This window comes from Hyperolius riggenbachi, chromosome 5 (genome assembly GCF_040937935.1).
Source record: "Hyperolius riggenbachi isolate aHypRig1 chromosome 5, aHypRig1.pri, whole genome shotgun sequence".
Lineage (NCBI taxonomy): Eukaryota > Metazoa > Chordata > Amphibia > Anura > Hyperoliidae > Hyperolius > Hyperolius riggenbachi.
Genome location: NC_090650.1, coordinates 111,352,440 through 111,377,122, shown reverse-complemented (window position 1 = coordinate 111,377,122; position 24,683 = coordinate 111,352,440). Strand labels below are relative to the sequence as shown.

Genomic DNA, 24,683 nt, shown 5'->3' with positions numbered 1-24,683 from the left:
CATGTCCTCTTCACCCTCGCCATGGCCAGTAGGGACCTCTTCTTCTTCACGACTGCACCCTCATCCGTGAATAAGTGTGTCTATGCTGCACACATGGAAGTACAGTACGACAAAGTTACTTGCGCATGGAGGACAAGAGGCTGTGCACAATTTATTTATTGTATTTATAAAGTGCCACCATATAACGCAGCGCTGTACATTAGTTAAGGTTACAGACAATATTTAGGGGTGACATGCAGCAATAAGACAATACATGAATACATGCAAACTGATCACGCAGCACATTATGAGTACAAGGTAATGCTTAATCAGTCACTGGATGGGAGCATAGGATGGGTGCACAGTAATGGAGGTGCAATATCAGGTAGGAGACATAAGGAGGAGGACCCTGCCCAAAGGCTTACAATCTTTGTGCTAATGCGCAGGGGCGCTTGCACAGCCGGGCCATGCATGCGTTACTGAGCATGAATGGCCAATTCACAGGAACTTACCGCAGGGCAGTGGGGTAGCCCCGGAGGATAGCGAGGAAGACCACAGCATGCATGAGGCTGGAGGAAGCCCCAGGTAAGTATAAATGCTTTGGTTTTTGCACGTTTCAGGTACACTCTAAAAACTTGAGCTACCACACTTTCATTATTATTATTAGTATTTTTTATTTATATAGCGCCAACATATTCCGCAGCGCTTTAGAAAGCACAATAAGAAGACAAGGGGAACATAGATACAGTTAAAAAATGTACAGCAGAGTCCCAAGCAACACAAATATTGTGACAAAAACAGTAAACGTTAGGAGGATGACCCTGCCCTTGCGAGCTTACAATCTAAAGGAGGTTATGTGTGTGCATGTGCGCGTGCATGTGTGTGTGTGTGTGTGTGTGCATGTGTGTGTGTGCATGTGCGTGTGTGCGTGTGTGTCCATGTGTGTGCATGTGCGTGTGTGTGTGCGTGCGTGTGTGTGCGTGCGCGCGCGCGCGTGTGTGTGTGGGTGTGGGTGTGTGTGTGTGTGTGTGTGTGTGTGTGACCTCATAGATATCATGGATATATAACTGAGTGGGTATATGGCGATATCCCATTCCCACATTTAGAAATAGCATGATCTTATTTGATAATATGCACATAGAATGCCAGCGAGTCCCATGAGTAGAGACATAGCTGTAGTGGGGAATCATGAATATAAGGGAAAAAAAAATAATGTTTATACATTTACTTATAAGGCAAAAGAATGGTAACATTACTTTCACATCACAGCATTCTTGTAATACCACAATTTTGCAGATAGCAAGCAGTGTTTTGTAGACAGGCTGACGTGAACTGTTTTTTACAAAGGCTTCAACTAATACTCAAAGCTAAACATTTTGATATCAGCCTAAGAATCAGTGTAGCAGCTTATAGGTTAGTCTTACGTTGCTTCATTTGTCTAAAGTTCAGTGGAGCTCAAGAGAATAGCAGCTCTAAACCAACGTCCATGTTAAATTGCAGTCTATTACTAAGAGAGTTTAAATAATCTGAACAATGTGTGCTAGTCCCCACACAATCGTATTTTGGAAAGGTCTAGTTGAAAAGGCCATAATTCAATTCAGCTTGCTTTGTATTTCCTTGTAACTTTACTTAAGCAAAAAAGCTATGTACATTGGCTGCAAATAGATTAAAATGCTTTTTTTTAAACAAATTAAACCAAGAAAATGTTTACTAAATATTAATTCAAAGAAAAATAAAAATTAAATTGCTGATTTTTTTTTTTAATATGAAAAAAAAAATGGTGTAGCACCCACCTCTAGAGCTTTTTAACCCTCCTGGCGGTTCATTTTTTCTGCCAAATAGGCAGAAATCCATTTTTTTTTTGGTTCATGTAAAGCTACCAGAGTGGTAACTACATGAAACACCACTAGAGGGTGCATGTGTCCCTCTAGTGTGATCGTCGCCGGCATCAATAGCAAACAGGGGAACGCGTACATAACGCGTTCCCCTGTTTGGCTTCTCCTGTCGCCATGGCGATGATCGGAATGATGTCATGGACGTCAGCCAATGTCCTGACGTCAGATGCCTCTGATCCAGCCCATAGCGCTGCCTGGAACTCATTGGTCCGGGCAGCGCAGGGCTCTGGCGGGGGGGCCCTCTTCTGCCGCTGCGTGCGGGCGATCGCCGCAGAGCGGTGCCGATGAAGCTGTGCGCACTGCTAGCAAAGTGCTAGCTGCACGTACAGCACTTTAAATGGGGTGAATCGCCCCACCAGGGGCTGAGATATCCTCCTGCGTGGCATAGCCCGAGCTCAGCTCTGGCTTACCGCCAGGAAGGTTAAGCTAGCAATGCTGGTGGAGTGGCAAATAAGGAGCCCAAATGACTTCCAAAAGGGAGAAGGTACCTAACAAAGTAAACCACTCTTACTCTATTTAGATAAAGACTAGTGATGTCGCGAACATCAAATTTTCTGTTCGCGAACGTCGGAATTCGAACTCCCCGGGAAAGTTTGAGTTTGCACGAACCGCCATAGACTTCAATGGGCAGGTGCATTTTAAAAACTGCAAAGACTGTTTCTGGCCACACAAGTGATGGAAAACTTGTTTCAAAGGGTGTAACACCTGGACTGTGGCATGCCGGAGAGGGATCCATGCCAAACGTCCCACCAAAAATGACAGAGTTGACGCAGAGTCAGGTTTTAATCCCTAAAGGGCAGAAATCACAGTACATTCCTACATTGGTGGAATATAGGGCTGCTTTTAAATGTCCAGAGTGGTAATGAAAGGGTTATGCCCGCTTCACACTGACAGACCAAATGCCACATTTACTGAGATTGATCACTAGCAGGTCTAATAGTACTCTGCTAGAAGTGGGCACATGTGTGGGTCAGTGCCAGTGGGCTCTGTCTGTGGAGTATCAGACAGACACTGAGATATGCAACAGGTGAGGTAAAACACAATACTGTGATAATAACAGATGCCCTGGAGCAGTAGTTAGTACTCTGCTTGTGTACTGTTATGTGGCACACAATTCAATATCACTAGAAGTGGGCACAGGTGTGGGTCAGTGTCAGTGGGCTCTGTCTGTGGACTATCAGACAGACACTTAGATATGCAACAGTTCAAACACAATACAGTGATAATAACATAGGCCCTGGAGTACTATTCTGCTTGTGTATAATGTCACAGACAATTATAGCAGTGGGCATTGGGTACAATGGTGGGTGCCTGTGGGCACACACACAAAAAAAACAGCAGAAGGATGAAGTAGCCCTCAGAAGGACTGTTTGGGATGCTTTAACAGCAAGTAAGTCAGCAAGGTTGAAAATAAACAAGCCTAGCTAACGCTTTTCCTATCTCCAGCAAGCTCTGTCCCTTCCTCTCACTATTCCAGCTGAAGACAGACTGGAACATGGCGGGCCCTGCAACGTTTTTATAGGGGGAGGGGGGTCCAGGAAGAGGTGCTAGCTGATTGGCTGCCAGGTGCCTGCTGACTGTGATGTAAGTGGTCAAAGTTTAGCCCAATGATGATGTATGGGGGCGGGTCGAATTTATTATTTTATTTATTTTTTTATTGTATTTATAAAGCACCAACATATTACGCAGTGCTGAATATCTCCATGTGCTGACCACTCACGGCGAGCACGAATACCCGATCTTCGCTGAATAGTGCGTGCCGGCAAAGTGTTCGGGCCATCTCTAATTAAGACCAATCACAGACTTGTGATTGGTCTAAAATTACAGCATTCTCTCAGAATCAGAATCATTTATTTCGCCAAGTGCGACCGAGGTCGAACCCGGAATTGGTTGTGGTTCACATGCCAGTGGCAAACAGGCAATAGACAATACATAAACAAGCGAGACAGTCATAGACAATAGCAATAATACAAGCAAGACAGGCAATAATACATCAAGACAGGCAGTACCTACACATTTTTTAACGGTCTATGCAGTACAGTGTGCGGTTGGCTCATGAACAGAGATCCACCGGGTGTGGATATTGTGCTGCACAGGGATAAAGTAAGTTCAATGAAAGAATCGGCACCTTGGGTAGAGCTCTGCCAAGAAGAGCACCAGGTTAATAGCTGGGTTATTTACTGGCCTGGGTTCCAGTGTGCCTTGTCCAGGCTAATTGGCTAATTTGACCTGAAGCGGCTAGCGTACCAACGAGAGGCAGGAGTTCAACAGGAGGGCTGCTTGGGGAAAAAAGGTGTCTCTACGCCTCTTAGTCCTTGGGCGGGTGGTCCTGTAGCATCGGCCCGATGGGAGGAGCTTAAAGAAGCGGCGACCTGGGTGGGATGGGTCCTGGGAGATCCTGTTGGCCCTTGTTTTCATTCTGGTAGTGTAGAGGAGGTCTAGAGGTGGCAGAGGAGAGCCAATGGTCCTTTCCGCTGAGCTGATAACTCTTTGAAGCTTATACTTGTCACTGGCGGTTGCTCTTGCATACCACACGATAATGGCAGAGCAAAGGGTGGCCTCAATAGTGGTAGTGTAGAAGCTGGACAGCAGCTCCTGAGGCATACCACATTTTTTCAATTGGCGCAGGAAGAATAGTCTCTGTTGAGCCTTCTTCTGGATTTTGGTGGTGTTCTGCGCCCACCTTAGGTTGCTTGTTAGGGTTGTTCCCAGGAACCTAACGCTAGGGACCCTGGACACTTCAATCTCATTTATAAAGTTTGGTTGTTGCGTGGGGGGGGGGGGGGTGTCTCCTGAAGTCCAAGATCAGTTTCACTGTTTTGGCTGCATTTAAGACGAGTTTGTTGTCCTCGCACCATCTGTAGATTCTCTCGGTCTCGCTGCTCTGTGACTGGGCTAAAATTACCAAGTTATGGTAGATTAGATTTCTGTGGAATTCTAATTGCTTAGCTCTGATCAGAAACTTTGATTTCCAAGCGAAAAGGCGGAAATTTCAACTCCCCAGAATATGAATGAGCGCCCCTACATGGTAGTCACAGATTGATGGAAAGAGGTAAAAATATATTGAATGGTGTGTGGCTAACTTCTGAGCAGGTGTAAAGTAACGTTGAGAATGATATGCAACTAGTACCTCTCGCAAAGGTTCTGCTTATTATGTACATTTTACTTGCAAGGATATCCAAAAGTATATAAGCTGTGGTTTTGAGGTTAAGTTCAAAGGATGGGATTCTGAAGAAGATATTCTAGTGAAAGGTTTCCCTTGTTGTGTGTTGTATTTAAGGATACCTGACCAATGGCGAAGCCCCCTAAGCGAAACACAAAGATATGATCATGCAAAATCCACAGTCTTCTGTGCATTTTCCCTTTTTCTCCTTGTTCCCCCTGGTCCCCGTAATCTCTGCTTGGAAAAAAAATGACTTTTTACTGAAGTCAAAATTTCAGACATGAAGTATCAAACAAATGAACGATGCTCCCTTCTATCAACCTCTCATTTCCTCCCCTTAAGTAAAGTGAAAGGGGTGGGGAAGAGGAGGGAATGGGAAGGTCACAGGAGAGAACATTGCAGCAAGCCTTCCTTATTCTGTCTGAAAATTTGACTTTAGCAAAAGGTATGTGCATCCAGCATGAAAATACCGTACCTCTGTGCGTACCTTAACCTCTTGACGACCAGCTAACGCCAATTGGTGTCTCCGTGAACAGCCGGAGAGCCGCCGATCGCGGCTCGCCGGCAAAATGTAAACAGGCGGGGAAGAAATCCCCGCTGTTTACATCATACGGCGCTGCTGCGCAGCAGCGCCGTAAGGCAGATCGGCGATCCCCGGCCTCTGATTGGCCGGGGATCGCCGGCATATGATAGGCTGAAGCCTATCCTTCAATGCGCAGGCCGGAAATCCGTCCTGCGCAGCTCACAGGGGGAGGGAGGGAGAGGGACGGAGCGCCGAAAATGATGCGGAGGGGGGCTTTGAAGAGCCCCCCCCACAAAGCGCAGCAAGCCGGCGGCGATCAGAACCCCCAGCAGGACATCCCCCTAGTGGGGAAAAAAGGGGGGTAGTCGGATCGCCAAGGCTCACTCCTGATCGGTGCTGCGGGCTGGAGAGCCCACGTAGCACCGATCAGTGCAGAAAGCCCTGGTCGGCAAGTGGTTAAGTAGCTTTGCATCGAGTTAGTTGTTCTTAAAGGGGTCTTAGCAGCTTCTGGTTTCAAATAGCTGAAAGGGCTGCCATGTTTGAGAAGTTAACCCCCCCCCCCCGCTCCTTTTTCACTGTCATTATCCAGGGTTAGTATAAAATGTGTGACTAATGTTATCTGTTTGAAGCACAGCCTTACCACTCATCCCCCCCCCACTAATGCTTAATGGGTTTGTTTGATCTAAGCTTGTGGGCAATTAAGTCTGATTAGGTGAATTCTCATCTGCCTTCCATCTTCTGTTGCTTGGAACTGGCTTGCCAGAAGGAGGAAGTACATGAAATAGAAGTATTCTGCCTGTATGTAACCCCTTAATGCAAAAAGATAAGGTACAATTAAAGTTTTTGTAAAAATGAACCACATTTTTAGCATGCATTTTTAATTTGCTATTGAGCTGCCCTGGGAGTTAAAAATGATGCTCGATTCCCTATAGAGCAATGTATGGAATAGTTCTTATCCAAATCTTTCTGCTTGAACTGATAGCTAGCCTAACACAGTACAATAATCAACTACTACATTTTATGTCTTATTTTCAGTACCTTGACTATTATCATTTTGATGTTTTTACAGCACATAAGTAGTCGAAGGCACAAAGACAGAGCTGCTGGGAAGCCTCCAAAACCTAAATATAGCCCCTACAATAAAGTACAAAAGACAACCGCTCCAGCTGGGGTAAGTTGGAACTATGCTTTATGTATACAGTTTAGAATGTTGTGGAATATAAGCTTTCCAGTTTAAATATAAAGAAAATCTAAAAATCTTTAATATACAAAACTGCGACTCTTTCTTCCCTTTATAGTAATGGTGCCAATATATCTAATGTTGCGACACAATCAACCGGTGCGGCAACAAACATACCGCGATTAAAGTGTAACAATCGAGTATGGTGGAAAATCTCGGTCTGACCTGGTTCAACATAATGATGACTGACATATGCAATGAATCCTCACCCGCTTGTGCCCAAGTGTGAAATGCCCCCCCCCCTCATGCCCTTATGCAGTGGTGATGCCCTGGTCTCCTCCGCCATCAGCCCTACATAACACAAGGCAGGTGCTGTCTCATGCGCTCTGCCTGGTATACATGGCATGTAGTGGTGCTCACTGTACAACAGTAGACATGAGTGTGATGGAGGATGAGGCTGGAAGTCACGCCTTGAGGAACAGGTCAGAATTTAATATAAGAGTGAACAGAGGCGCCAGCAGGATAAAAGGTACTAAAAAGTTTACAATTCTTCAGGAGGTGGTGGTTTTCCTTGAAGTAGACAAGATACTGCTTTTTAACAACAACAGGTTTATTTATATACTCCAGATAACCAGGCAACGCGTTTCGCAGGTATATTCCTGCTTCCTCAGGGCTCTTTCACATCAGAGCTTGCGTTGGAGAACGCTCAAAGCATACGTTTTGTTGTATGCCTTTTACTGCGTTTTGATATGCGTTGCACTGCAGTGAGTGTGCGTTTTTAATCCGTTTTCAATGCGTTACTGCACATAGAAAAACGCAGGTAATTTTTTTTTCTTTTAGTTGTCAACTTTCTACATTGTTCCTCTGTTGCATTCTGGGACTGATTGCCTGCGTTAACGGATTAAAAACGCGCATAGTGTGCGTTTTACATTGACTAACATTGTAACGCATAAAGCTAGCGTTGGCCAAAAAACTGCGCCTGGGTGCAGTGTAACGCAACGCACAAAAAGGCTGCGTTATATGTGAAAGCTAAAATGAAAGTCTATGGACTTTCATTTCGCCTTGGGTAACGCAAACTTTATCCTTTGCGTTGAAACGCAGAAAATCTGCCCTAATGTGAAAGAGCCCTCAGGCAATAACAAATAGGAGTTCACACAGAATTTACACTGCATGGGCACCGAGAAGGACATTTTACATTTGGGGGGTGGCCAGGTAGGTGGCAGAGGCAATGTAGCTAAATTCCAGCCATGGTGCTGACGAGGATAAGGGAAACCTCTGGACCATCCAGAGGCTTCCCACTACTTAGTAAGTATCTGTATCTTTTTTTCCATTCAGGTTTCCTTTAAATCACAGCCATTGCAGTGGTACATTCCCAAGGTGATCTTTACAAATGAGAACTTTCACCAAATGTTCAAGTCATTTTAACTTATGTGTGATGGACCTATTACTTATAGAGGGCTATTGGTGATCTACATGTACTTTTCCTGTATGCATGCATTATTTAATTTGTATTGCAGCTGTACTTTGAGTTGACATGCAAATATAGGAGTAATTTTGATAGAAAACGTCTCCCTGCATCTATAGCTAGCTAATTGTGTTATCCAGGAGCCTGATCAAGGATGACGTTTTAGGGCCAGTTTCCACTAGAAGCATGCAAATTTGCATGCTATTTTTAGACGGTAATTTGCATGTGAATGCGAATTCGCATACGTATATGTCCGTTTTTTAACATGCAATGCATATTCACATGCGTAATGGTGTGTGTGTGTGTGTGTGGGGGGGGGGGGTTGTTTTCATTTCCATTGACATTAACAAAAATGCATGTGAAAACCAGCAAAAAAGAGGGAAGGCGAAAACGGACACGAAAATCTCATGCAGCATCCAGAAACTTACAGCCCTGCTGTCTGGATTTTTTGGGATGCAAAGTCTGCATATAATGGAAACAGGCCCATTGAAATGCATTGATATGCAAATTCATGTAGCAAATCCACATGGATTTGCATCTTGAAGAAATGGGCCCTTTGAAACTGAATGAAAAAATGTGAAAAAAAGGTGGACTGTAATAGTTAGCATGTATTTCTTGTGATGTGTATATTCTATGCTTCACTTTAAGCCTTAATTGTTATTGAAACTTAAACATCAGCTTTCTGCAACTCTTAAAATGTTATTTCTAAACATTAAGCCCTGATTGAATTAAAGTAACTTGAGATAACCTGAGCATTTACATAACCTAACTACATTATGCCATGATTAAACACCATCAGAGTAATTGCTTTGGGTTTGGTAGTGGAGACATACTGTAGCTAGGTCAAAAAAGCTTGAAAAACTGGAATTCAAGAAAACCAAGGTAATTTCAGCAGGCCATATATGATTCTCTTACATCGCTAACTCATTGTTTAATGCTTTTATACTAATTGCACTTACCTTGTTGTAGACAGCATGCTTTGCTTAGCTGCACTGGCTGATGATACAAATAATACAAATATAGAAATACAGGGAAAAATAGAAGACCTGAGCAAACAGGCAATGACAATAGTGTGAAAAGACAATATGGGAAATACATTTTTGTAACATTGAAAAGAATAAAAGGAAATATATATGACTATGCTTGTAACACTCTTAGGGCCAGTGCACACCAAAAACCTCTAGCAGATCTGCAAAACGGTAGAGGTTTTTGAAGCAGATTTTCAGAGCGATTCTAGGCATGTTTAGAGAGATTTTCTGAACATGCCTTGCCTTTTTTGGAGCATTTTTGTTTAGCAGATTTCATATATTGTTACAGTAAAGCTGTTACTGAACAATTACTGTAACAAGAACGCTTGGAAAACCACTCTGATCTAGCATTTTACAGAGCAGTTTTCCACTTTCCTATACTTTAACATTGAGGCAGAAACGCCTCAGAAATCTAAAAAATGCTGCAGCCCCCGAGTTTGCGTTTGTGGAAAAAACGAACCTCTCTGGTGTGCATCAGCCCATTTCAATACATTGCACCCAAGCTGTTTACGACTAGCATTTTTAAAACCGCTCCAGAACTGCTCTGGTGTGCACCAGCCCTCAGTAAGCTCAGCTCAGCAGAATTTCTCATCGTAATGAGGACTACACAGCTAACTTGAACCAATGCTAAAGATCACATTTATTGCTTATCAATAAGAAATCTTTGAAGGGTGATTGAACATGGGAAGTACTGCTACATTGGGGGGGGGGGGGATTTCAAAGAGAGAATAGCCTTACTTCATTGTACTTCACTCTTAGTAAATCCCTGATTCTTTTATCTGAATTTTGATATTCAGGAAATAGAAATACATTATTAATATAGATTCCCCCCGGGTCCATTTTGGGGCTTCTGGGCAGTGAGAGTGCTTGGGGGCCCTTCTCATGCTGTTCCCCTTTCATGGGGGCATGAGGAGTGTACTTGCAGCACCCGGTGTAGTTAGTTCAAGACCATGCATATTCTGGCAAATGAATGCAAATTTGCACAAGCTGTGCCCTTGATGAGCCAGGGGCTGTTTGGTTGAGGAGCATACATCAGACATTCTTTTGACAGTTTCAATATAGACTTTAACTGGTTAGCAGTGCTTAAAAATGCATTTAAAGGAAACATCCAAGCAAATAAAAAAATAAAGATCCACTTACCTGGGGCTTCCTCCAGCCCCTTGCAGCCGTCCTGTGCCCTCGCTGCAGCTCCGGTGGCTCCCGGTCTCCTGCGCTGGCAAAGCCGTCCTCGCCAGGTCGGGTTCCGGGTCAGCTGCTTCTGCGTTCCACAGTGCGGGTCATGTGGTCTCGCTGACGTCAATAGGATGGTACTGCACAGGCGCAGAACTACTGCGCTTCCGCAGTACCGTCCTATTGACGCCAGCGAGACCATGTGACCCACTCCGTGGAACACAGCAGCAGCCGACCCAGAACCCGACCTGGCAAGGTCGTCTTTGCCAGCGCAGGAGACCAGGAGACACCGGAGCTACGGCGAGGGCACAGGACGGCTGCAAGGGGCTGGAGGAAGCCCCAGGTAAGTGGATCTTTATTTTTTTATTTGCTTGGACCATCACTTTAATGAATTCTGCTCTCAATCACTGTCTACTTATCTTAAAACTATTGCTATTCAAAATATGATGACTACTGAGTTATCACTAACTAGAGAGTAAATTCTTCACTGAACTCAGATGTCACAGAATTATATATGAAATTTACAGAAAAAAAACATGCTACAGAACACATGCTACTACAGTATACATGAAGTGAAACTTAAAATTAAAACTAAATGTAGTGGCCCTGTTAGGATTAATTCTCTGTGTTCCTAATTTATTCCAGCATCCCTCTACATTTCACTACTTCAGGTGTAATTTTAGGAGTATTTATAAGCATCCTGTTTACTTGCCTGTTTGGCATATGAACAGTAGGAATGGTCGGAAATGGCGAAATCAAGTGTCTTTCCGATTTTCACTAAAATATGCTAAACAACCTCCAACTTTCCTATTTTTTCTGAATTTTTTGTTATTTTTTTTAAATAAAGTTAGTTAATTGTAAAAAAATAAATAAAAGTTGGGGGGGGAGGAGGGCAGAATCCGCTGTTTTTTGCAGATGTACGCTATTATGCATAATCCACAATTCCAATTGGAAACTGCAGAAAACTTCTGCATTATTTGATTGTACGAATACGTCGAAGTCTTGTGATCGGCCAGTAAATCCCGCGTTATTACAATTTCCACAGTACAGCACTGATTCTCTGATTGTCCAATACTTCCAAGTCTTTTGATTGGCCGGAAATTTCCAAATGCTAATTTCTGATTTCCGCATACCGATTTCTGCATACCGAATTGTCAGCTCCAGACAATGCAGTGTATGATGACATAATCGTGTACATAGATGTGTTCACAATGGGTACATGCCAGATAAGGAGTGGACCATGGAAGGCCCCTAAAATAATTATTAGTGTAGGGAAGTAGTGGACAGAGACAGTAACTCTGCCCAGATGCTGTCTGCTGTGGTGACTGAACAGTAGGGGCTGCGCATTGTAAAAAATAATTGGACATGGCTGGTTAAGTGGATTTGGAGGCTGCACTGCTACAATGCATTAGTTTATGAATCTTGGTGATATCAACCCTGAGTGTCAAAATCTGAATGGACCTTTAACCTTTCTAGCATTATAGATGAGCCTGACTTGCTGGAATCGGTAAGGACGAGTCAGCTTTTATTACCATTACTCAACTGCGGCGTTGCTGATGCATGGGATCCCTCGCCACCACCTCACAGCTTCCCCGCAAGGGTATTCCCGTCTTCTTTGCAGCGATCCCCGCTAATCTCTTCTTCTTCCGTATTCATTGCTTCTTTTCCCTCGGTGATCATGTCCCCTGGCGTGTCCCTCTGATGACGCTGTGTGCACCCCCTGGTGTCGGGTACATGCAGCGGCATCACATCAGGCAGAAAATTAATTTTTTTTATATTGGATCCAATATAAAAAAATTCTAAGTGATAAAAAAAACTATGGGAAACACAACTGCCCATAGCAGCAAATATTAAAGTAAAAAACAAATATATACAGGATCTTCTAAAAAAATTAGCATATTGTGATAAAGTTCATTATTTTCTGTAATGTACTGATAAACATTAGACTTTCATATATTTTAGATTCAAATACACACAACTGAAGTAGTTCAAGCCTTTTATTGTTTTAATATTGATGATTTTGGCATACAGCTCATGAAAACCCAAAATTCCTATCTCAAAAAATTAGCATATTTCATCCGACCAATAAAAGAAAAGTGTTTTTAAAACAAAAAAAGTCAACCTTCAAATAATTATGTTCAGTTATGCACTCAATACTTGGTCGGGAATCCTTTTGCAGAAATGACTGCTTCAATGCGGCATGGCATGGAGGCAATCAGCCTGTGGCACTGCTCAGGTGTTATGGAGGCCCAGGATGCTTCGATAGCGGCCTTAATCTCATCCAGAGTGTTGGGTCATGCATCTCTCAACTTTCTCTTCACAATATCCCACAGATTCTCTATGGGGTTCAGGTCAGGAGAGTTGGCAGGCCAATTGAGCACAGTAATACCATGGTCAGTAAACCATTTACCAGTGGTTTTGGCACTGTGAGCATGTGCCAGGTTGTGCTGAAAAATGAAATCTTCATCTCCATAAAGCTTTTCAGCAGATGGAAGCATGAAGTGCTCCAAAATCCCCTGATAGCTAGCTGCATTGACCCTGCCCTTGATAAAACACAGTGGACCAACACCAGCAGCTGACATGGCACCCCAGACCATCACTGACTGTGGGTACTTGACACTGGACTTCAGGCATTTTGGCATTTCCCTCTCCCCAGTCTTCCTCCAGACTCTGGCACCTTGATTTCTGAATGACATGTAAAAGTTGCTTTCATCCGAAAAAAGTACTTTGGACCACTGAGCAACAGTCCAGTGCTGCTTCTCTGTAGCCCAGGTCAGGCGCTTCTGACGCTGTTTCTGGTTCAAAAGTGGGTTCATGCTTCCATCTGCTGAAAAGCTTTATGGAGATGAAGATTTCATTTTTCAACACGACCTGGCACCTGCTCACAGTGCCAAAACCACTGGTAAATGGTTTATTGACCATGGTATTACTGTGCTCAATTGGCCTGCCAACTCTCCTGACCTTAACCCCATAGAGAATCTGTGGGATATTGTGAAGAGAAAGTTGAGAGACGCAAGACCCAACACTCTGGATAAGCTTAAGGCTGCTATTGAAGCATCCTGGGCCTCCATAACACCTGAGCAGTGCCACAGGCTGATTGCCTCCAGGCTACGCCGCATTGAAGCAGTCATTTCTGCAAAAGGATTTCTGACCAAGTATTGAGTGCATAACTGAACATAATTATTTGAAGGTTGACTTTTTTGTTTTAAAAACTCTTTTCTTTTATTGGTTGGATGAAATATGCTAATTTTTTGAGATAGGAAATTTGGGTTTTCATAAGCTGTATGCCAAAATCATCAATATTAAAACAATAAAAAGGCTTGAACTACTTCAGTTGTGTGTATTTTAATCTAAAATATATGAAAGTCTAATGTTTATCAGTACATTACAGAAAATAATGAACTTTATCACAATATGCTATTTTTTTGAGAAGATCCTGTATATACACTTTTTTTTTTAATAAGAATTTTTTTTTTTTTAATATTGTACGCATGTTTGCAGACAGCTTACTAGGCTGCAACTTGCAAGTGGTCTGCAAAAACGCTTAAAACAGATAGAAACACTTAAAAAAATTGTACCACTTTTGGTACAAAAATTGCAGGGAAATTAAACACCAGGGAGGTTAAAAGATGTGAGTTAACAAGCAGCAGCACAGTTTTGAACAGTCTTTCTCTTAGTCAACCACTTATTCTGATAACTTTGTTTGGTCCACTGATTCATTGAAGTTTATGGGGCACTAATGGATGCTGTTATTTATGCAGTTTGAAGTACTTTTTTTTGTTTAGTACCATCACTTTGTCCTTTTTTTACCATCACATGGAGTACATTATGCTTGGAATAACCATGTGTGTTTTTTATACTCACAATTAACATCAGTAACATCTCTTTGTTGATGTGGAAGATTTCTTATTGTGTTAAAAATGAACTTGTAACTCTCTGGTGGGAAAGTGCATCATCAAGAGAAAACTCTTTATTTTTTTAAAAACATATTTGTTGTGACATAGTTTGTTCAGCAAGCAATGCATTTTATACAAGTTGATTTTAAAGGTTACCTATATCCCTTGACTAAACAGTTGGGGCTCTTGCTGGTAGCTCCCCTGTGACTCTGGCAGTCTTTCAGTAGCACTTACATGCACATTTACTGGGCAGCACTTCTGGGTCAAACAAACTAGGAGACCAGTTGTGTTTCAGAAGTCAAAGCTGCATTCTTCACAGATGACTGGAGCATATTCATGTCATCCTTTAACCTAACTTAACCTAACTTGACCCAAGTAGATAACCTCACAGGATTGGAAAATTATGTTCTTTGAATGCTCAGTGGAGACAGTTCAGTTTGTAGTTGATGCTAGAAAGATTCAGGCTTTGGAGGGAAGGAAAAATACTAAGTTTCTAGTGATATACATGAAAAAATGTAAGGGATTTCTGGAGTACCATGTGCCATAAAACAATATACAGCACAATAGAATGTTACATGCTCTATAAAATGCAAAATAAAATTAATTGGAGCTGAGCAAATCAAATATTCTTAATTTTCAAGGGTAGGAAATGGCAAAGCAGATCATTTTGGCACACGCTCTAACCATTGCAGCACCTGACCTGGGCGACACCATAACCATAATGTTATTATGTCTATGGTCGTGCAGCAGTGTAATTTGGGTGCTGGTGATCGCCAGACCCAAATTACTTCTCCCTTTGAGTTGTTACGGCTCGGATGGGGAATAGTAATTAACACCGCTCAGAATTTGTGCAGCAGCAGGGTGAGCCATAATTCGATTCAACCTGCATCAAAAGGATGGACTGTGAGAATAAACGTACACAGGAAATGGGAATGAAGAGGTTTATTAGTTGAAGATACTAGTAGAAGAGGTTTTATAAAAACTAATAAGAGAAGAACTCAAGAGCACAGAGAATCTGAACAATAATCTTATGTCAAAATAAATGATAATAAAGATAATATCAGTACAGTATGGTTAGTAGCTGAAAGTAACTAGTGATAGCCTTTGGTTTGCAATGGTAGACAGTTCACGGTTCTCATTTACCATGAACATTTCTTATGCAAATGTTTATGTTAGCCTATACATGCTGGAATCACCAAATTTTCTAGGAATGTTAAGAAGAACAGTTGGAACTAGTAGAAAAAAACAATCACAAAGTTTTTGTAGTTTTTGAGAAAGTTGATTTTAAAGTTATGATAGGAAAACCACATTTTACAGGACAATTACTTGACTCAAATGATAACGGAACCAACTAGGGGGAATGCATTACTGGATTTGATCATTTCTAATAGACCAGATAATGTATCAAATGTGGAGGTTCAAGAACATTTGGGAAATAGTGATCACAACATGATAACGTTTGATCTGGTGACTGATAGGCCACGGGGCAGCGGGACCACTAAAACTATGAATTTTAGAAAAGCAAAGTTCAATTAACTCAGACAGACACTAAGTTTGGTAAACTGGGATAATGTACTACAAGGTGAGGACACTGAAGGGAAATGGTAAGCTTTTAAACTTATTCTTAACCACCCTGGCGAATAATTGTTTTGCGGCGCTCGGCCACGGGTGTTTTTTTTTCACTTTTTTTTAGCCTAGCGCTAGCTACATGAATCCCTCCTCCCTGCGCTATCCCTCCCTCCCTTCCGATCGCTGCCAGCAACCATACCCAGCAGGAAATCCCGCTCTGAACGGGTTTTCCTGTTAGGGCTTCCCTTGTCGCCATGGCAACGATTGGAATGACATCATCGACGTCATCGGTATCATGACATCAGGGGCAGTCCCGATCCACCCCTTAGTGCAGCCTGGAGGTGATTGGCCTGGCTGCGCAATGGGTCTGGGGGGCCCTCTTTCACAATGATGTTGACCCAGGGATTTTATCTGATTGCCATCTGGAGTCGGGAAGGAATTTTTTTTCTCTTTTGGGGCTAATTGGACCATGCCTTGTAAGGGTTTTTCGCCTTCCTCTGGATCAACAGGGATATGTGAGGGAGCAGGCTGGTGTTGTACTTTGTTCTCTGGTTGAACTTAGTGTTGGGCGAACACCTGGATGTTCGGGTTCGGGCCGAACAGGCCGAACATGGGCCAGATGTTCGGCATGTTCGGCCCGAACGCCGAACTCAATGGGAGTCAATGGGACCCCCGAACATGCCCATTTTGGGGGCCCTATGGGGTCGCAGGCATAAGGGGGGAGCATGCCCCGGTCGCGGGGGGGGGGTCGGAAATTCCCCCCACCCCCTCCGCTAGCGCTCCCCCCTCCGCCCGCTTCCCCATAAAAAAAGTTTAAAGCAAGTTCAATAGTACCTGGGCTGGTGGCACTGGCTGGCAGTGGAGTGAGGAGGAGGAGGAGTCCGAGTAGCAGAGTGACGTTGAGGCCGGGCAGCGGGCGGTTCAGCGCTAGTACCCTTGTGGTACTTCCGCCCTTTCTCTGACCTCACGTCCTCTGCGTGATGACGCATACGAGGACATGAGGTCAGAGAAAGGGCGGAAGTACCACAAGGGTACTAGCGCTGAACCGCCCGCTGCCCGGCCTCAACGTCACTCTGCTACTCGGACTCCTCCTCCTCCTCACTCCACTGCCAGCCAGTGCCACCAGGTACTATTGAACTTGCTTTAAACTTTTTGTATGGGGAAGCGGGCAGAGGGGGGAGCGCTAGCGGAGGGGGTGGGGGGAATTTCCGACCCCCCCCGCGATCGGGGCATGCTCCCCCCTTATGCCTGCGACCCCATGGGGGGCAGTATTCGGCCGAACAGGGCCCTGTTCGGCCGAACAGGGGCCCTGTTCGGCCATGCATTCAGCAGTTCGGCGAACCCCGAACAGTTTGGCCGAACACCACCAGGTGTTCGGCCGAACTCGAACATCACCCGAACAGGGTGATGTTCTGCAGAACCCGAACAGTGGCGAACACTGTTCGCCCAACACTAGTTGAACTCGATGGACGTATGTCTTTTTTCAACCCAAATAACTATGTAACATACTGTATATTGGCTGGATGGTGTAGTGGTTAAGGGCTCTGCCTCTGACACAAGAGACCAGGGTTCGCATCTCGGCTCTGCCTGTTCAGTAAGCCAGCACCAATTCAGTAGGAGACCTTAGGCAAGCCTCCCTAACACTGCTACTGCCTATAGAGCGCATCCTAGTGGCTGCAGCTCTGGCGCTTTGAGTCCGCCAGGAGAAAAGCGCGATATAAAAGTTATTTGTCTGTCTTGTCTATATTCATGTCAAATAGTTTAGAAAACACTTGCATAAACTGCTTTATTACAGAGGACTATAATCTGACAGAACAAAAAAAAATCAGAAACCTGTATTCTAACTCCTGTGTGTGAAGGATACCATCTCCCATAGCCGTAAAATATCAAGTTCAGTCTGTAAACACCACACTGCTATTTTCTGAAATCTACATCTTGCTATAGTTTTAACTTTCTCTCAGGTCCTTTTGTGCTAAAGGATTTAACAAGGTCCCCGGGAGATATTAAAAGTAAACATATTAACCCATTCAGGCACCTTTTCTTTTAAAATAATTTGTTCTTAGAATCCATTAAAGCAGTGTTTACCGTTTGACTGTAATTTTGCATTATACATGTATCAGATATGAATAATAAGCATGTATAAACAATTTTCCACATAGTGAATTAAAATCTAAATCTCAGCCTTTTTATGCTAACCTTTGAAAACCATGTAATACATGAAACAAAAAAAATGAAGGTGAAGCAAAAATGATTCCTATTTTCAACACTTAACCTATATAGAAAGCCAAGCATTAAAGGACTTGAAAGCTAGTAGGATATTATTATCGGCCCAGTGGATAAGGATGGTGTAATCAGGATTTTAATATGGCACACTATAATACTGAGGCACAGAGATTGCTGTGAGACCCCACTTCTTATTAGATACTATTCTAAATAAACTGGGGGTTTTCAGATGGTAGATAGGTTGGAAATTGTACACCTCAAATGTAACATCACAATTCACAAGAATTAATCATGATAAGGAATGCAGTATAGTTAAACACTTCTTGGAACATAAATTAAAGTTACTATCCTCTCAGATAGCCAGTAGGTTCACATTGGATAAAATATTTCTTTATGATAAACTTATTATCTAAAAGAAAACAGGAACCGCAATATCTATATGTTAAAGTGAGAGGGGTCAGTCTTTTGATATCAGGTAGCTGACTATCAGAGCAAACCTCATCTTATTGAATCATTATATAGATGATAGAGAGATGCAACAACTTGTCTTAATGCATTTTCCAGAAGTTAACTAAAATCATTACTATCTGAGGTTTACATGGTAAGGTGAAGGTGTCCTTGCTAGAGAATATATAGTGCATAGGGTACTATATAACATAGTCAATTAACATTTTATAATATTTTAAACGTGCAAATTATCCTCTAGTAGGGATGCGCATTCGGATTTCGCGGAATTTAAATTTCCGAATTTCTGATCGGAAATCTTAATTTCCGATCAGAAATCGGAAAATGGAACTCAGAAATCGGATTTCTGCAGAAATACTGCATTACTGCAATTCGCTAATTTTAGCCCAATCACAGAACTCAAAATCAATGGACCAATGAGAGAATGCAGAAACAACTCGAAAGTATTTGGCCAATCAGAGAATGCAAAAAATGTAAAAAAAAAAAAACAGTAGTCGTAAATCGAAAACCGATCAGAAATCGGATTTCTGTAGAAATTCTGCATTACCACAACTCGGTAATTTTAGCCCAATCACAGAACTCGGAAGCATTGGACCAAACAGTGAATGCAGAGTCAACTCGGAAGTATTTAGCCAATCAGAGAATGCAAAAAATGACCAAAAAACACTACTCGGAAAACGGAAATCCGAACTCGGAAATCGGAAACCGATCGGAAATTCGTGACATCAGTAATCGTCATTGGCGGAAATCGGAATTTCAGCAGAATCGGAAATTGACATTTCCGACCATCCCTATCCTCTAGTAGTGCAAACTATTGCTTTGAGACACTATTCGGAATGCCATAATAAATAGTGTCATGCTGAATACTTCATTCTTGAGAAAACAGACAGGACTGGTGAGCTGGTGCCTGCATCAATAAAAGTCCACAACTGAATTCATACATGTTTAGCTTGGTGCCAGGAGGACTAAATGAAGAGGTTTAATTCATTAATATTGTCCAAGTATACACAAGGATTAATGAGGCTGGTTAAAAGAACAAAATAAGGATGTACCAATCAGCCCTGGGGTAAGCAGCCTTGACGGCTGAAATATGATTGGTTTGGAGAGTTTCCAGACAAAACCATTACGTTAGGGACTGAGCCCTTGTGCATCCTCTTGCTTTGGGTTGGATGATTTCAAATCATAGTTTACTACTGTGGTGGGACATTAATTTCAGGCCCACTATCCCTCACTGGGTCTTCTTTTTTTTATATGGTAGATCTTATTATTGTCACATTGAATGTATTAGAGCCTGCTATAGGCACGTGTATTTTGCAGTCTCTATCATTACAGCTAACCTCACATCTTAATGCCATTTTTTTGTCTTCTTTCATGTAGACTTTAGATTTCTTTATTGATGTGGTAGATCTTATTATTGTCATATGGATTGTATCAGTGCTTGCAATAAGCATGTGTGTTTTTGAGCCTGTATCCCTACAATTAACATCAGTCACATCTTTGTACAGATGGAGAGGGTTTCAAACCTTTTTCCAAACACACTTTTGGCTTTCTGTTGCAAGATGTGCTTTTACATGTTTGTTTTGTTTGTTGTAGTGTAGACTAGATCCCTGATTGGTCACAAGCTTGGAAACCAGGTTTTAATTTTAGCCTTATAATATAGTGTGTTACTTACATTCAATTCATATTCAATAATATATCTGTGGCTCATAAAAGATTGTTTTCTTTAGAGAAGAATTGCCCAGAGATTAACATAGTTTCTTTTTTTAGCATATGTAGAAGTACATTTCTTTGGTCAGTATCTTGATTTTCTATGATATGTATATATGTATTTACTTTGTGTAATTATTATCCAACTCCATCAGGTTTTCTTTTAACCCCTCATGGTTTTCCTAAACTTACCCTCCCCCCCCCTGGCACCTAAGCTTAACCCCCATGGTGGTGCCTGACCTTAACCCCCCCCAAGACTCAGCGCCCCCCCCCCCATGGTGGTGCCTAACCTTAATGCCCTCCTAAACCTGAATAGATACTGAAGGCTCGTTTCCACTGTAACGGTGCGGAATCGCCTGAAGAAATCGCATGCGGCTGCGTTTCCCCATGCGGGTTTACCCGCGATTTTGCATGCGATTTCGCATGGCAAAGAGCCCGCGAATTTAACCATGTCACTGCCTGTGTAAAATTCCATTGCCTTTCATGCGAAATCGCATGCGAAATCGCGGGGAAATCCGCATGACAAAGCCGCATGCGATTTCCCTATTGAATGCATTAGCGGCGATTCGCCCGCATTCCTGCCGCACGCGAAATCTGACGACCCTGTCGTGCAGATTTTTCCCGCACCGAAAAACGCCGTCGCCGCCGCACGAGTGGAAACAGCCCCATCCACTAACATTGAGTATGCGAATCCGCATGCAGTGCCCGCATGCGGATTCGCTATAGTGGAAACGAGCCCTGAATGTCTCAAGTAACTCAATCAGAAAGGCAGCCAAATGTTTTTTTTTTAAAGAATAAAGATGGCATTTGCTGTATTTCTTTCACTACAGGTTTCCTTTAAGTGGGCATTATTCATTGTGCATATTGTATGCATCTGTCTGTTTGTTTATACAATTAAATTTATTATCAATTCAAGTATGTGTTATTGCCTTTCTTTGGCAAATTAATTTAATATATGTATGTCCTTATGGTTTTATGGGCTCTATGTCTTCATTTTATTTAAAAAAGGAAATTAAGCAAACAGCACTTAATCTTATATAATTGCTTGAAGGCTTGTCTTTTTCCTCTAAATTAACAAATCCTTTGATAGAAATGATTATCTTAAAAGAACATCTTTGGAATGTTCTCGCTCGTTATATGAAAGTATCTATGGCTATAAGAACACGCTGCATACAAGCATGGATTTTTGTCCTCCAGGGTGTTTCACTGTAAAATTGAGATAAGCGTTGCATACAAGCATCCCTCTTATCTAAATTTAGCATGTCTTCAGAAAAACATAAAACAAGAATACTTTTATATTTAGCGTGGCTTTATGTTTTGTACTGTTTTGCAATCTACGTCTTAGACGGGTGTTGAATAATTTTGATATAGTTAAGTTTTTACAAAAATGTTCATCTTAGCTATTTTTGAAACAAGGTGCAGTTCATATCAGTTTTTTCCAGATCACCACGTTGATATTTATACCTACAATTATATAGTATGGAATAGTAAAGTTAAAGTAGGATAGTGCTATTATTATTGTTATTATTATTGATACTATTGTTAAAGTGTTATTGTTGTTGTTTTTTTTTCACATTAACCAGAGGTATGTATTTTAAAAAAACACATTGTACAAGAAAAATACCATACATTTCAGTCTTATGATAGCTGCAATATTGGAGGAACACAATGGCAGGCTACATAACAGCATGCATGTAAAATGGCCAGATTGACATTAATGCTAATTCCCCTCCAAGTTGTCGCAACTCGGAGGGGGGGGGGGGGGTATGTATTTCAGAAACCAGCTGAAGAAAGAGATATTTTGCTACTGTCAGTGGACAAATTACCTCTCTTTTTTCTAATTTGAGCTCCAGCAATCGCTGGTGCCCAAATTAGTCATTGAACACGGCTATAGCCGGAATTCTAATTACGACCTATGACAGCACCTAAATCATCGGTGCAGCTCTACACTGAAAGTAGCTGTCTCGACGTAACAAGGATCATAGTAGAAGTGCATCAGCAACAAGCAGGTTAGTCAGATATCCATAAAGTACAGAGAACATGGTTACAGATTAGAATTGTTTAATCATCTGCCCATTTTCATTGGTCCAGACAGTGGACCAGTGGGGAGCCTGGCGGGAGCTTCAAAGCCGCTTTGCTGGGGCTCCAACTTTTATGCATAACTGCACTTTTGTATCAGTGTTATTGCCATTAAAAACTATAGTGCCAGACATTTTTAATCTATGGATTGTCATTGATAAACCTTAAAGCATACCTGAACTTTAAAAAAAAAAGAAAGAAGATTGTTACTTACCTGGGGCTTCTTCCAGCACCCCATAGTCTTTCTGGTCCCTTTGTCTCCTCCAGGTCCCCTCTGTGGTTCCATTGTCACCACTATTAAAGTCTGTGACCAGGTCATGCACTATGGCGCATGCATGTCCCAGCCACGCCACGCACCTTTTTGATTATAAAGACTTGTAACTGTGCATGTGCGTTCTGCTCATGGCTTTGGAGAACGATTGAGGAGGCACCCAGCTGGGGCAGCACATTTGCCGTATCATGGAATCAATCCCGGTCATGGACTTTAATTGGGCGTACAGCGGAACAAGGGAGGGGACTCGGAGGACACAAAGTGACCTGAAACACTACGGGGGGTTGGGAGAATCACTAATCTTGAACAGCCTACATTTTTGAATTTTTTTATTTTATAGATAAGATTTAACTCACATAAAATGTATTTCATGCGTTTATTGTTATTGCTGCAGAAATCACATTACATTTGTATGTTGTTTGTTTTTACAGATAAAATTAGCTTTGTCCAAACAACGTCTAAAGCCATTAACTGCAAGGATATTACCAAATCCACTGGCGGCAGCTGCGGCTGCTGCAGCCGTTGCTGTGAATTCACCCTTCAATCTCCGAAATACGCCGGCAGCTGCACTATTCCAAACTTCAGCACTTCCTCCAGCACTTCTGCGACCAGCTCCTGGGCCAATACGGACCACCCACACTCCTGTTTTGTTTGCTCCTTATTGAACTTCAAGCAGGGATAACTATACTGCAATAATTTTTTTTTCCGAAACAAAATAAAAATATAAATGAACTATGCAGTGCTATTTGTAGTCTGAATTATAAAGAAAGCCAGACCTTTTAATAGCTGAAAATACTGGAGATAAGCGAGAAAGGTTGTATATTCTTAAATGAAAGCATTCCTTAATGTGCAGTTTTTCTCTTGTTAAATTGCCGTACCATGTCCAAACATCTTTTCTTGCCTATGTGTATACTGCATCACAAGCAAAACATAAAAGGTAATGGTATTATAACATTTCAGGGTACAAATAGGTCTTTTGAAGGGTAAAAGTACTTATAAAGTGACTTATCCTGTTTAATTCTGCTACATTGCTGCCCCCAGTTACCTGATTGCAGAGATCAAAGCAGATACAATGCTGAAGCTATGACAACTGCTGTTATATCTTTTACTATCACCAGCCCTAAACTCAATAAGAACGGTATGGTTTTGTGGCTTCACTATTCTTATTTAGGATTAAACTATGTTAAAGTGAAGCCAAGGTGAGAGTGATATGAAGGCTGCCATATGTGTTTCCTTTTAAACAATACCAGTTGCCTGGCAGCCCTGCTAATCTTTCTGGCTGCAGTACTGTCTGACGTACAAGAGAAACAAGCATGCAGCTATCCTTGTCAGATCTGACAATATTGTCATAAAAACCTGATCTGCATATGCATGGTCAGGGTCTATGGCTGAAAGTATTAGAGGCAAAGGGATCAGCAGGACAGCCAGGCAAATGTTATTGCGTAAAAGGTAATAAATATGGCAGTCTCCATATAACTCACACTTTAATGCAGAGGTTAGGGTTAGGAGGACTTAAGCTGTGCACAATTTGTACACAATTTGTATCAACCACCAGGATGGAACTCAATCTTGAGGACCCCAATGTTGTACTGAAGTATCATTAGGCAACATCCAAGCAATGCATTTTGTCTCTATGGAGACGGGAGAAGGGATGACAGTGCTCAACATAACAAAGCCACTTCTGCAGCCATGGTAAGGGGAACAATACATTCAGCAGCAGATTGTTGCTTAAAGATCTGGCACACCTGTAGTGGCATTAGATTCTGGTCCGAGATGGTCCTAACTTACAATGAGTTAGTATTGGGCTATGTGGGATATGTGTATCAGCTAGGGGGAGGAAGCTAAATGGTCATGATATTATATGGCGTGAGAATTAGTAAGCACTCTGAAACCAAGCAGCAGTTGCCTTGTATATGACAGCAAGAAAGGCTTCTCAGCCAGTTTAACCACTTAAGCCCGCAGGGTTGGTTTTTTTTAATCTGAGCAACTTTCACCTCCCATTCATTCGCTAATAACTTTATCACTACTCATCACAATGAATTGATCTATATCTTGTTTTTTTCCACCACC

At 42.2% G+C, this 24,683-nt stretch overlaps 1 protein-coding gene across 2 annotated transcripts in view; it reads left to right on the top strand.

The window, feature by feature from the left end:
• Positions 1–23,346, top strand: part of ZNF385D (zinc finger protein 385D) — a 496,219-nt gene extending 472,873 nt beyond the window's left edge. For both annotated transcript variants that reach the window (XM_068236132.1, XM_068236133.1), the window contains 2 exons: positions 6,630–6,731; positions 23,045–23,346. In XM_068236132.1, the coding sequence (XP_068092233.1) occupies positions 6,630–6,731; positions 23,045–23,278 (336 nt within the window). In that variant the 3' untranslated portion in view covers positions 23,279–23,346. The remainder of the gene's footprint in view (positions 1–6,629; positions 6,732–23,044) is intronic.
• Positions 23,347–24,683: the final 1,337 nt, after the last annotated feature.